The sequence below is a fragment of the Malus domestica genome, chromosome 13 (genome assembly GCF_042453785.1).
Source record: "Malus domestica chromosome 13, GDT2T_hap1".
Lineage (NCBI taxonomy): Eukaryota > Viridiplantae > Streptophyta > Magnoliopsida > Rosales > Rosaceae > Malus > Malus domestica.
The window spans coordinates 43,601,315-43,616,779 of record NC_091673.1 but is presented as its reverse complement, the minus strand read 5'-3'; the positions used below and the strand labels follow the sequence as shown (position 1 = coordinate 43,616,779).

Here is a 15,465-nt window from a genome sequence, read left to right as displayed (position 1 = left end):
TCAATTTCTAATGTTTACCAGTGGAGCTGACTATAGGAATGACAAGTCATCGAAAAATGACTACTTTTGGTTGATGCTCCACCAAATGAATATTATTAATGTAGTCAATCCATATCTTGGATTATGTGGAATTCCATGATATCCAACAAAATAAGATTAACTGGCATTACCAGATTGGTAATGGAAATGATGCAACCACTACACTCGCACTGGACATAACGAACTTGCCTTGTGGCATTGGAATTCTCAAGACGTACATGACTAAGGTACCAAGTGATTGAAGTATTTGAACAAACAAGGAAAATATGACTAATTGGTGGTTTATGTCGTTGACATGACTACAAGTTTGTTGCTCCTGCATGGCTTGCTCCTAAGTTTCTATGATTGTGATTCTGTTGGCCCTAATTGTCTTGATAAGTGTGTATGTTGATTGTTCCATTACCTAATGTCTCTATGGTATTCTAGTAATGTCTATCTCCATGGAATAGTGAACCGGTGTCCTGGCAATGGTAAGATATCCATATACCGCATTGCATTTTCAAGATAAAGAAACCATACCACCTAGATACTGGTTCATAGCTCCTGGATACAGGACAGTCACATCACCAAGGTTGGTTACTAACTAGGGCATGGTTAGAAGAGTAAGTAAGATTTCTAGGAAGGCTGCTATTTTGAGGTGATTTTGTTGTTTTTTTGGGAACACTGACTATTGCTTTTGGTATGTAATTATGGAAACTAGTATTTGTGAAACTGCCCTAAGCTCAACAATGAGAATTATCAAAATTCGATCTTCCTCCTAAAGATTCAAAATCATAATTGATATATTTGATTGATGTTGTCGGAGATCAAATGCGACTGTCCCCCATATGTTCTTCCGTTAAGTGCAACCACATCAACACTAACATATTCACTTGAGACATCCTTGGAAACTTTGAGATGAAGCAAAACCTTAAGGAAATTTTGGGAGGTGGCACAAAAAAAAATAAAGATTGCCAAGGATGAAAACGCTTGCTGTTTCTTAACAAGAAAAGGTTGGTAATAATGGCTGCATTGTAGTTTGGACTAATCAATAATTTTCAGGTGGTACACAATTATTGATATGTCTACCCTACTTTAAAATCAACAAAACATCTTCAATTTAGGTATTTCCTTGGCAAGGAGGTTCTTCACTTAAAAGTCTAATGGCGGTCGCCAAATCATTCTTTTAGAAGGTCAGTAAGTCATAGAAAAATGTTAGAGATGGTTGTTCCCAGTTGCCCAAAAATTATGAAAAGCTGGCATATTTCGTGTTCGATGAAGTGGCATAATTATGACGTTAGAATTCAAGAACCGATAATGCTCACATCACATGTGTGATGAATGCAATACTACCTAACCTATGCTCTGATACCAAACTGACACACCCCGACCCGGAATGTCCACGTAGACACCCGAATCGCGATGTGCTTGCCGACACCTGGAAGGTGACGAAGCCATAAAGTGTAGTGATGTGGAAAATGTGAATAAATTAAAACCTAAAAGTGACTAATTTAGAGTGCGCATGTGAGCTGGATTGAACCCATATCATACATATGATATCAGAGCATAAATAAATTACAGTAAAAAAAGAGTAAGGACATTTATACCGAAAGAAGAAGTCTCCTACATAACAGCTTTTACCAACAATCATCATCGTCATGAAACCTCTGCACTAAAATCCTGGAGGGACGGAAAACAAAGGTGAGTGGGCCTGAAAATAAAGTTTTGTAAATCGTTTTCAAAAATATGTAACCCCTCGCTGTAAAACAAGTATATAATTTCCTGAAAATATTATAATACTTACATGTAATACGGTGCCCTGCTGCAGAAGTGAGTGAAAGATGTAAGGTACACCATCAAGGTATCTCAATATTAAATCTCAAATCGTTATTACAAGAAATCAATGCTCATTAATTTATGTAGGCACACAAGTCCATTGCAGAGATATTCAAACAATGGAACAGGATGGATGTAGGTTTTACATTCCAGTACTACATCATGTGAGTTCCGCTAGTCGCATCATATACGAGTCCAAAATATCACAGACTGGACAATCTGACATCTAACTCTGGATCCAAAGCGAGTGTAAATGGTGCATGTGAACTACACATGAAGCTAGTCCTTGGCCCAGGACAATACATACAACTAAGAGACACCGTGCAAACATGTAATAATGAGAAAATAAAACGTAATGATGTCATGCCACAAGTTTATGCTCACAAATAATATTAAAGACATAAAGTGTACGAAGTGTCTATTTGTAAAGTTAAACATGGCTTGTCACATCATAGTATATAAAAGCAGTTGTTGGGAAAGATGATATATATATACGTAAAAACGAAAAGACCCACTTACAGATACATGTAAGTTGTAACCGTCCAACTATTCTGCCCGCAGTACTCCTCCAGGTGATTCTCTCCTAAACGAGAAATTACTACATGATACCTCAATATTTATACATTTATATTGTCCATATTTCCTAAGTTTTATGCTATGTTTTCTTGTGAAATTGGTTGTTTGATGTGTTTAGTGCATATTTTGTAGATAATGGACTGAAGAGAAGACTTTGGAGTCTTTTGGTGATTTCAAGACTAAAAAGGATCAAAAGTGAGAAGAATTGAAGTCAAGAAGCATTCCAAAGATCATCAAATGTTAAATTGTTCAATCCACAATTTAATGGCTGCTGTGTGAAAATTATAACTGGAGCTGGAAGGTGCTTCGCAGAACTATCATTTTCGTTGGGACGTCAAAAATTCATTAGGACAAACTGGGTATTGTGTCCCATATGCATGGAACTCTCTGGATGTCTAGTTTCAGTAGAATTTTACAGATCATGATTTGGATACTTTTAGAAGAAGTTATACCTGTTTTAGTACGAGAATGTCACTTCAGGAATTCTACGCAGAAGTGGAGTCCAGTTTGAATCAGGAAACATGTTGGGATTCTTGTTTGGGCTGGGATTCAAAAATTGAGGCAAAGCAAAGCCTAACATAAACCTAACTATGTATTCCTTGGATGATTGTAAAAAGAAGAAAAAAGGAGCAACAACGTGGAAAGAAAAAAGAGGAGTTGCACTTCATCATATGGTTTTAGCAAATTGACCTAAGGAAGATGGCAACACCAAGGGGTCCTCCAAGGGTTTTTTTTACATATTTTCAGACTTTGTTTCATGATTATGTTTTGTTATAATTTGATGGTCGTGATGAACTAATTCCTTTATTAGGGATCCGATGTAGCCTTCATGATAATTCTATGTCTTAGTTAACTTTACTCTTTTATCAATTCAAGGGTTTCTAGTTTCATTCATTATGCTTAAATCATTCTTTAAATTCATATTAAAGGTAGGTAATCAATAACATGAATGAAACTAGAAACTAGAAACCTTTTTCATGTTATTGATTAGCTGCCTGTAATATGAATTTAAAGAATGATTTAAGCATAATGAATGAAACTAGAAACTCTTGAATTGATAAAAGAGTAAAGTTAACTAAGACGTAGAATTATCATGAAGGCTACATCGGATCCCCAATAAAGGAATTAGTTCATCACGACCATCAAGTTATAACAAAACATAATCATGAAATACAATCTGAAAATATGTAAAAGAAAACCCTTCGAGCACCCCTTGGCATTGCCGTCTTCCTTAGGTCAATTTGCTAAAACCGTATGATGAAGTGCGACTCCTCTTTTTTCTTTCTACATTGCTACTCCTTTTTTCTTCTTTTTACAATTGTTTGTACAATACTTGACCAATCCCGAAACTACTGAGAACCGGTCAACGTTATACCGTCAATGACCCAGAAGAGTTTCCCTCCAACTAGGAGGCCAATCATAGCGCGACACGTGTCGACATCAGAAGCCAATCATAGCGCGACACGTGTCAACATCAGAAGCCAATCACAACACAACACATGTGAATATCATAATGAAACTAGAAACTCTCTTCTATAAATAGAGATCATTCTCTCACAATATTGCCTAATGTCATTTGTACTAAATCATTCACTTGTACTCACTAAAGGAGAGCTTGAACCTATGTACTTGTGTAAACCCTTCACAATTAATGAGAACTCCTCTACTCCATGGACGTAGCCAATCTCGGTGAACCACGTACATCTTGTGTTTGCTTCCCTGTCTCTATCCATTTACATACTTATCCACACTAGTGACCGGAGCAATCTAGCGAAGGTCAAAAACTTAACACTTTCTGTTGTACCAAAGTCCTCACTAATTTTGTGCATCAACAACAATCATCCAAGGAATATATAGTTAGGTTTATGTTAGGCTTTGCTTTGCCGCAATTGTTGAATCCCAGCCCAAACAAGAATCCCAACATGTTTCCTGATTCAAACTGGACTCCACTTCCGCATGTAATTCCTGAACTGACCTTCTCATACTAAAACAGGTATAACTTCTTCTAGAAGCATCCAAATCATGATCTGTAAAATTCTACCGAAACGAGACATCTAGAGAGTTCCATGCATATGTGACACAACACCCAGTTCGTTCTGATGAATTTTTGACATCCCAACGAAAATGAAAGTTCTGCGCAGCACCTTCTAGCTCCAATTATAATTTTCACACAGCAGCCATTAAATTGTGGATTGAACAATTTAACATTTGATGATCGTTGGAATGCTTCTTGACTTCAATTCTTCTCACTTTTGATCCTTTCTAGTGTTGAAATCACCAAAAGACTCCAAAGTCTTCTCTACAGTCCATTATCTACAAAATATGCACTAAACACATCAAACAACCAATTTCACAAGAAAACATAACATAAAACTTAGGAAATATAGGCACTATAAATGTATAAATATTGTGTTATCAAATACCCCCAAACCTATCTTTTGCTAGTCCTCTAGCAAAATTAAAACACGACACAACTAAAAACTAAAACAATAAAAAAGAATTAAGTTATTCTTGGCCACTTTTGTAGGGAATCACGATGGCACTCAGCATGTGCCACAATCCTTTAAACCCTTAGGTGTCCCTAGTTGGAGGAGTTGTGTCTCTTGAGGGTTTACCAGTTACGTTACCCACAAACATTTTACTACAAAACAAAGTTGTTAAAGACATCACTTCCATAAATTAATTAAAACGAATGTATGCCCATCACACTTCCAAAATTAAATTTATACCTTTAAAAGCCAGTACACCACATGGAAAAGTATGTAGCCGACATCTCAAGCACTCGAGCTTAAAAGAATCTGCACTCGGTGTGTGTACAAATTCGCCTTGACTCTAATTCTCACTTGGATATCTCTCAATTTTGTCTCAGAACATAAGCTTTCACTCTTAACAAGCATATGTGGTGAAGTTATGTAAAGGGAATCAAAATATAATCACGTATGAGTAATATTAAAAAAATGGCAATTTCTAAAAATAGATCTCATGAAAAGAATCAAATACTAAGAACATAGATATGTATCTTCACCATTAAGCAAGGTTTCCCCATAAATCCATTAGGTCTTTACTATGGTTGTAATGTAAGGCTGGGGTAAGGGCTATGAAAGAAGGGATAAGGAAAAACTAGAACTTGAGATATACCAAGATTTGTTCATATGTAGTTTGCTAGCCCTCAATTGAAACTTGATGTATGATTATTGGCATCCAGGACTCATGTAATGAGAAAGGAACAATTTCTAGTCTATCCAATTTCTTTGAATTTTTTTTTCTCTTTTCTTCTTTCCTTTTTTCGTTTTTTTCATTTTTTTTTTTTTTGAATGCTAGAAATTGCTAAATAATGATATGACACATGGTACCTCGGTACACACCACTTCCTTGATGTAGAGCTCAACCCTTATTTTCATTTCCGTCATCTTGGTATCTCCCAAGCTATAGGGTATGGCTACAATCTTGCAAAATAGGTAGAGTATAATGTGGGTGATGAGATGAAAGAATTGACTAAGTGTTTGGCTTCAAATGGGATATTGGCACACACAAAAGGGAGGGAATAAGGCCATTTAGTGGTGTAAGCATGCATAGCCTAACTTCATCTTTATAGTTCCATCTAACCCAATGACAAGAATAACCAACATAGAGAAAAGTTCCTTAGTATCCAATGCAAATTAGTATTTATGAGATCGTAAAAATCAAATAAAGAATTTGAAAAAGTGTTTAAGAGTAGAAACAATAAAACACTTTCAACAAAAGCATAGGCTCAAAATCTCACAAGGGTAGTCTCCACTATTTCTCGACAACATCCGAACATAAACACTTTATCCACCAAAACACTGGAGATATGGCATAATGAATGAGTAAAAGTGTGATGTACAGACCTCCTAGGAAACCCTTTAGTCAAGGTAGAATGATTTAGCACATCATATACACTGCCATTAATAAATTAAATTGACATTTCTAACATCTCATGTTTCAGACCCATGATTAATTTAATTGTAGGTCATCATCCTATGCAATTTCTCATCTATGACTATAACAAGAAGACAACATAGAGCAATTATACAAAGGAAAATTATACACCTGTCGTGGCTCCATATTGTGGAGGAATGATAGCTCGAATCACTTTGTAGCTGGCACAAAACCAGTAGGGTTGCAGCAACATTCCTTCTTTTTCTTCGATCTTGTGAGCTTCTCATGGGTAATAAAATCATCTGCAAAAATACTTCCGAAACACATAAATTCTCTTTAATTTATTTACGTTGTTTTTCTTTAATTTACTGCACTTAAGGTTACTTGATCAACTTCTCTTTGGTTAATTATTTGAATTTCGTGGTTTAGTTGTTTTTGTTATTTTAATTCTAGTGGGTACTACAAAATTGGATTTAGTTAGGTGACTTTACAAATCCCTGTGGGTACCACACTCATATTTACATGCTATACTATCATATCGATTCATGCACTTGCCAGAAATATAATTTGTTCATCACTACACTAATCATTAAGCTAATAATAATTAATGTAATAAACTTAATTTCCCCTAATTGCACAAGAACATGATTTTGCTTCAGAAATTTCTAAAATAGCACAACATAATCATTTCTCAACCATTTTTTTTTGCACAAGTGGTATCAAAATGAAACTTAGGATGAGGAGAACGTTTTTATACCATTTTGGGGATCAAAACTTGGTCGGAGGTGACGAGAAATTGGCTTAAAAGCCACTGCCATATTCGGGACTTTCTAGACATAGTGGGTTTCGAACATGCAAGCTTAAATCCGTAATCTAGGGATTCTGGGAAATCGTCATACACCTTCAAACACGGCTAGGTCAACAAAGTTTAGCTGGGTTTAGCTTGGAAAAATCCTACAACTAGCCGGAAAACATGGTGGGTTAGATATTCATCCTTTAAACAATAGAAACATACATGCATGCTAGTAAAATGCACTGGGAACTCAAGTGAGAGTTTAATGGTGAAAATCCCAAGCTTATCGTGGTCGGAGGAGTAATGATTCCATCGGCAATTGTGGAGATTCCTCCTTGCATATTCACGACCTCGAGTATAAGGATGAGCTCTAGAGACCATTAGTAAATTTTGTGTGAGTTTATGAATTTGTTTTTGGCAACGTTCAGAGGTGGTGAAGTGGTGATTCTCGGTTTTGCCGAGAAGGAGAAAGTGAAGTGAGAGCTACGGGATAGAGAGTTTGAGAGGTGAGGGAGAGATGTGAGATGTGAGGTTAAATAAATTGAGTGGAAGGAGAGAGGGTGACATGAAGGTTAATGTGGGAGGGTGTGTGAGCAGTGGCGGATCCACATAGGGACCTGGAAGGTCCCAGGACCCCTCGAAGACACCTGAATGGTTGCTTGAAATTTTTCGGGGACCCCTCGTACTCAGACGAACTCTGTGCAGTTTCAGCAATGGTGTCATGATGGGGAAGAAGACCGCGTAGAGGAAGAAAGAAAATTTGCCCATTTCAACCTTGGCCCAAAACGCACGTTTGGCCAAAAGTCGTTTTTTTTTTTTTTTTTTAAGTTTAAACAACAGCAAAACGCTGCCGTTTTCTTCCATTTTGTTTTAATTCCCCAAGGCCTCCGTCACTCTTCTTGAATCCCCATACCTTACCATCCCTTCCCCCATCCAAAACCTGAAACCCCCAATTTTCACATATCCAATCCTCAATTTCCCTATTCTCATAATCCTAAAATCCCACCCAATCTCATATTTTAATTTTACTCTAATATCATATCTCAATTTGTTTTAAATCTCCACACCACCACCATTTGGTTCAAAATTCAAATAAGATTTTTTGGTATTCTAATCCAATCTCAACTAAATTATATTATATATTGATGGAGATTTTATAATCTATTATTGACACATCCCGGCCGAGATCAAGGCATGCTGGCCGTTACATGAGGGTGACGTTGCCATGTGCACAGTGCAGAAGCGATAAAGATAAGAGTTATACGAATAAACAAAAACTGAAAGCTACTAATGTGCACTAATAAACAGGAAGTGTTAAGAGTGAGATACAAGTGTAAATACTCCTAATCAGAGCATAGAAAGTCTAGGTGCAGTCCAGTAGGACGAGTACTAATTATACAGTACCATAAGATGTCCTACAATTATTTATATATGTCAGAACCGCCGGAATCCTTGTACACCACTAACAGCAGTCTACCCAAAATCTGAAGGGGCGCAAACCAGAAAACGTGAGTGGGCAAAAACAAATGTTTTACAAAACCATTTCATTTCTCAACAGTTCTAACCCCTCGCTGTAAAACATGTGTAATTTTTCCCATAAATAGAATATAATCATATGCATAAATATATATATACGTAAATATATCAATTCAATTCATGCTTCACATATTCATAATCATTAGTATGCCATGCTAAGATATAACAGAGTAAGTAATTCAGGTGAGAATAACTTCATGGAAAATAACATATTAGCCGGAACCTCTGCATAAATCTGTACGACTGAATTCATAGCTCATTAGTCAATCTAACCGGAGTCACTACTATGACCTATATGGCACTACACTGCACATAAGTCAGAACCACTAAAAAGGGGTCTATACGACAATACTGGGTGTAATATAATTATGCTCGATACTACTCTCTCATGATAGCTGGGCGATAAATCGCTAGTCACCTACGAGTCGAAACCACCTATGATGGTCTGTACAACAGGACTGTGCACCTAAATTGGATCCAATATGAGCATATGGTGCAGGAGGTGACATTATAATAACAGGTCTGTGTTATATCTCTGGTTTATCATTAACACCCTAGGTGCAGGTTTATGAGCTCAAAGCTTCTCAATTAATCATCACCTTAATCACATTCACAATTCATAACTCACCTGGGCTTACGTGAGCGTCCACAGCACCACAATAATATATATGCATCATATACTAATTCATATATGAAATATAAATTTAGATGCATGGCATTCAAAGCATACTTTCATTTAAACGCATTTTTTGGGAAAATATCAAGTATTTAAATATATAATGAAAACCAAAAGCCCACTCACTGGTATGTCGAAGTGTCGTAGCCCCCGAGTCGCCCTTGACTGCGCTCGTCCTCTGGATAGGCCTCCCTTATATGCGAAATAACTATAAAAACGTTATTTAAAGCACATAGACAAAACTAGCTAATAACTTCTCATACAATGCTCAAATGGGATGTTTGAATATACCAACGTGATCTACAGAACCCCACGAACATCCCCATATTTTTAGAAAAATTTTCCGACCACCCACGCGCGGGCACATGCCAGGCACACTGACGGTAACAATGACGCCGTTAGGAATATTCCGTTAAAAGTAACGGAAACCATTAAAACTAACCAACGCCGTTAGGAATATTCTGTCAAAGTTGACGGAATATTCTGTCATCCCTAACCTCAGAACTTCGACGATCGTTGCCAACGCCGAAAACTGGGAATTTCTTTAAACCTTGATATCTCACTCGTTTTTCAACCAAAATTCATGAAACCAGTACCAAATTGAAGCTCTTAACTTGTAGAACATTTCCTTACCTGTTTAAAGCCCCAAAGATCACGGAATCTCGCTGGAGAAATTTGAGGAAAACTGGCCAAACTTGAAACTGACGATCCCGACTTCCAAATCGCTTGGTTTTTCTTCTCCGAGCTTCGTGAGGGCCTTCTAAAGCTCCCTGTGAGCTTAAAATCCACTGAAACCTTCATATTTACGTGTGCATGAATAATGCACCAAATTGGAGGTTAGAGTTCTCAGGGTTTTTGAGGTTTTCAGGTCCTAAAAATGGTACGAATGGACTCAGGAGCTTGTAGGGAACAAGAACCTTACCTTTTTAACGTTGATCCGTGCGTGAATGGTGAACTTGACGCTCGTCCGTAAAATGTTGACGGAAACAGGAGAAAATCGAAAGGGAGGAGAGAGAGAGAGTGCACGGGAAGGAGAGAGAGAGAGAGAGAGTAAAAGTGTGTATGTGTGTTCCACGTGGGTCACCAACCAACCAAAGAAAATAACATCTAAGTCCCAAAGCATAACACACACACTACAATTTCAACGTCCAAGGATGAAACCGTCATTTTACATCGTCGATAGTAATAATTTGGGACGGGCTGTGACAATTATTGATATGATTATTGATATGTTTTATTTTTGTATACTCATTTAATTATTGGAATTTTGTTTATTGATTAATTGGTATATGATTTTGTGTTTTTTTATTAATATGTAGTGTATAGATAAGAAATATGGAAAGATTTTTCAAGCCAAAACCAATAGCACGATCTATTTGTTTGGGTAGTTCAAGTTCAAGACAAAATGAGTGTGATTAATTTGAATAAGCTTGAGAGAGACCCTGGAAAAACAATTCAAATGAAGGATTATCCTCCTCATATGCTAGTTGAGGTTCAAAGAGTATATTTGCAAATGGAACATTTTTAGACTATGAAACTTCATCGTAGATGCTTGAATTAGATTTTATAGCTTGTAATGTTGTTTTATGTATGATTCATCAATAAAATGTACTATAATTTAACTTTTAAATGTTATTTTAATCAATAAATTTTGTTACCTTTGTTATTGGGACCCTCGAGTTTAAAATTCTGGATCCGCCATTGTGTGTGAGAGTAATGATGACAATTATGGTTGAGTGAACTGACATAGAGAGAGAGATCCAGGTACCTGGCTCATTTGTTGATTCCACCAATCATGATATCACACTTGTACACATTACAACTCCTACCCACCGCTTAAAGAATTAAAAATAAAACATAATAGGTCATGGGCCCCACTAATTATCTCTTTCTAAATCATATTTGAGTTGGGCATCCTAGAGAAGAAGAAGATGGTACCATATTCGTATTTTAGTTGGGCGATAAAGACTGGAGTTTCGGGTGGGTGTGATGTGGTTGTGGGTGGACAACATCAAACATCAAGTGGGTGATCTTGGCGGTGGTAGGGCTGGACGTTTGGATGTAGGTGGTAGTGACGATTTTGGTCGGAGATTGGTTGGTTGCCGGTGTGCATAGAGATGGTGAAGGTGGGGAAGAGAAAAGGTTGTAGTTGTATTAGTAAAAAGGCCTTTCAGTTTCCCGAAGAAGGGAGAGAGAGGATACGAGGAAGGAGAGACTAGGGGGCCCAAACTTCAATATATATATATATATATATATATTTTATACTTTGAACATGGACTGGTATAAAAAATGTATACATATGTGATATAATGATTGGTGGAACTCCAGGTCAATGAATGAGCTTGATACTTGGAAACATTTCTCGAGAAAAAGAGAGGAAGTGAGGCATGAGAGAGCTAGAGAGATGTGAGGGAACCAACCAAAAAGAAAGAAAATGATGGGAATATGCCTGATGGAACAAGTGTGGGTTTCTAAAACCCAAAATAATTATTTGTTTAATGCAACTTGCATGACCAACCCTTATCATTAAGCCTTTTTTAAGGCTGATTTTTTGTTTTCCCAGGCCAGACAAAGCAGTGATGCACACTGCACAAGGTCAACTTTTAGAATTTGAATTTATCTCATGTAAATTTACACTGTTTCGATCATAATTTCTTCGTTATAACTCTGAATTGAGTGTTGTGACCACGTGTTCGTAAAAATGAGTGTTATTTGGAAATAGTAAAATAAGAGTGAAAAAGTTAAAAGGAAAAGTGAAGTCCACATGAAAGGTCTACATGGCATCTCATGGGCATTTTAGGAATTTCATTGATGTTGAGAATAAAATATAATAAATCTCAGGACGGAATGTCACATGTTAGGTTCCGTGCTCAAAGGGAGATGACACAGTAAGTTGTTGGACGTATATTTTGGCTTGGCCTGTCAACTATTATTTGCTCCGTCCTTTTGCTGCATCAATTGTCTTTGCATCTCTACTAGCACCTCCTTCAATGGATGACAATTGACAGGCATAAAATCTTACTTCGACCGACTTTCCAGCTCCCTTCACCTTTACTTGAAATACTGGTGAAACGATATCAAACAAAGTAGATCATGTTATCATAATTCAAGTTACAAAGAATAACAACAAATTGATTTTAGAATAACGTGTCAACGAGTTTGCCTCATTCATGGAACTTGAAATTGAGACTAATATGGACGACAATTCTGCGCATACATACCCAGGATGCAGTTCATCCAGAAGTGCATCCCACAAATCATCACCCTCGTGTGCTACTGATCGACCTGTCTTCTGAGCCAACACATCAACACGCAGTTCACCCAGAAGTGCATCCCGTGAATCATCACCTCGTGTGCTACTGATTGACCTGTCTTTTGAGCGAACACATCAACATGCAGACAGGTGATAGCCCAAATCCTGTGAAATTTATTTCCTCCTGTTAAAACTCTTTACTATATTACAGGCCTCTTCAACATGGCCACTCTGGACCAGCGAATCTAAAATCTTGTTACAAATAGAAGAATCCGGAAAACAACCAGATGCTTCCATAGAGAGCAATATCTCCTTTGCTGCATCAAGTTTTCCTGAATCGCACAATGCCTTGATAAAAGCACTGCATGTGTAATCGTCAGGATTCAAACCTAATGTCAACATGGCAAGAAAAAGTTCCTCAGCTTTCTCAACCTTGTTCATCCTACAAAGACCTTGAATAAGAGCATTAAACGAGTAAGCATCTGGTTTTATTCCATTCGCCTGCATTTTCTTCATTGCTCTCACCGCTCTAGAAATGTCTCCAACGAAACACAGAGAGCGTATCAGTATGTTGTATGTGATGGAATTTGGAGTGACCCTCCACCTAACCATCTCAGCAAAACAGTCAAAAGCATCATCTATCCGGTTCGCCCGACAAAGGCCATCAATTAGTGAACTAAAAGTGAACTTATCGGGTTTAATCCCCTGTTCCAAGAGCATTGCCAATAGTTCATGTGCCTTACCTACTTCTCCAGCCTTGCTATATCCGGTAAGAAGTGTATTGAAAGTAACAAGGTTAGGAGGGATACCTTTGCACTGCATATCTTCAAAAACCTTTGATGCCCTGTCCAACATTTGGGCTTTGCATAAGCAATCAATTACCATGTTATATGAGAAGACATCTGATACAAGTCCCTCTTTGATCATTTGATCAAAGATTTGATTCCCGTGACCAGCTTTTCCTGCCTTGTACATGGCTTCAATCAATGCAAGATAAGTGCTAAATCCCGGTTTCACACCACGCCGTATAAAACTTTGAAATATATCATGAACCTCGTTCTGATTCCGAAAAGGAGCTAATTCCTTTATCAAACAAACCATTATGATGTTGAATGTTGAACTCTCAGGCAAATAACCTTTTGCATCACTCTTCTTCAAAAACGAAACAATCTCTTTTGCCATACAACGATTCGAAAGGCAATACAGTACGGTATCACAGGCGACCTTGAACAATACAGACTCCCTTTCAACAAAACTCAATAACAACTCAAAAGCTTCACTGGGGGCCGTGGAACGAAACACACCATGAACTAATGATCTGATAGTAGCTTCATTAGGAGTCACATTCGTCTCCCTCATTATCTCCAAAACCCAGAAGGCTTCGCCAACCCTCTTTGTATTACAAAACCCATCAATGAGGATTGTATACGTCCAAACATTGGGAAAATATCCCAAGCCCTCCATTTGTTTAACTAAGCGAAGTGCCTCATCCACAATACCAATCTTGCAGACTCCATAAATGAGGATATTGTAAGTGAATCTATCGGGACCACAGTTATCTGCTGGCATCTGTTGGAATTTCAAATAAGCCAAGTCAAGTGAATTGGACTTGACCAACGCATTGATCACGGCATTATACAACCTTGTGCTAAGACGGAGACCCAAAAATGAAATTTGCCCAGAAACCTCAGCACAATATTTTGACAAACCCAACCTCCCCCAACTGCCGATCAATATGCAAAGCAAGTCTTCAGGGACCATTAAACCAGAATTCTTAATATCATTTAGCAATTCAACAGACAACACAACGGGGCCTCTCCGGTAAAGGGTGTTGGCTAAGATACCGCGAACGGATTGATTCTTTGACAACAAGGGGTCGTTACTCGAAACCCATAAGTAAAACTTCAAAGAGAGTGATGGGTTTTCTTGGTTTTGCAAGACACTAGCAACAAACTGAGGATTCAAAACGATCCTCTGGGCCTTCAACTCGTGGGCGAGCAATAAAAACCAGTCCTTCCGTGAAAGAATTTGGACAATGTATGAGTGATCAATTGGTTTATGGTTGTGATGGGCATTACCAGCTGAAATGGGAATGTTTGAAATGGAAACCAAATTAGGATTAGGATTGGGCGTACAAGAAGAATTACCTTTAGGTTTGGGAGGACGGGAAGCGCCAAATCGAATGTTGCGAGGAGCAGAAGCTTTTCTAATTCTGGGTTTGTTTTCAAATGAAGCATTTTCTGTCTGAATTTGACTGAGACTGTAGGGGGCTTGGTCGGGGAGGGGGAGGATTCGGAGTGCAACAGCAGCATGTGCCCTAGAAGCTAAAGAAGAAAGCCATCTCATGTCCCTCACCATGCAACTTCTTCTTGTTCAGGTCAAATCACTTCACTTGGAACCAACCAACCCACAATATTGAACCAACCCACAATATTGGGAATTAGGAATACGGAACACCTAATTGGGAATTAGGGTTGGTTGCTGAGTAAAAAGGGGCAACCTCAGTAATGTGGAGAGTGGAGAGCACCACAGAAGCCTGAGAGTTGGGGTCCGCCAAATGTTTGTTTTTTTATTTAGGGAAGTGATTACAACAAATCATTTTTCTTTTCTTCAACTTTTTTTATTTTATTTTTTATTTTTTATTTTTTGAAACAATTGATATTACCTATACTAAGGAGCAGGGTTGGGCTTAACCTTATAATATGCTAGCAATAATGTGGTTCAAATTCGCATTTGGAAAGAATTGAACCTAAAATCTCTCACTTACAAATGGAGAGGAATACCACTAGACATTTTTATCTCATTTTGAATTCAATAAAATTAATAAATAATTAATAGATGAAAAGATATATAGATATGCATACTAAGAAAAGAGTG

The 15,465-nt window shown here is 37.6% G+C and overlaps 1 protein-coding gene across 1 annotated transcript; it reads right to left on the bottom strand.

Annotated features, from left to right (window-relative positions):
• Positions 1 to 12,120: 12,120 nt before the first annotated feature.
• Positions 12,121 to 15,086, bottom strand: LOC103446059 (putative pentatricopeptide repeat-containing protein At3g16890, mitochondrial). The gene is made up of 2 exons (XM_008385116.4): positions 12,557 to 15,086; positions 12,121 to 12,398 (listed from the first exon to the last, which is right to left on the bottom strand). Exon 1 carries the CDS (start codon positions 14,944 to 14,946, stop codon positions 12,763 to 12,765), a length of 2,184 nt encoding a protein of 727 aa, XP_008383338.1. The 5' UTR covers positions 14,947 to 15,086; the 3' UTR covers positions 12,121 to 12,398; positions 12,557 to 12,762.
• Positions 15,087 to 15,465: the final 379 nt, after the last annotated feature.

Bases quoted from the DNA above. Each gene is read 5' to 3' on its own strand.
- LOC103446059 (XM_008385116.4), bottom strand. From the start codon at position 14,946: ATGGTGAGGGACATGAGATGGCTTTCTTCTTTAGCTTCTAGGGCACAT.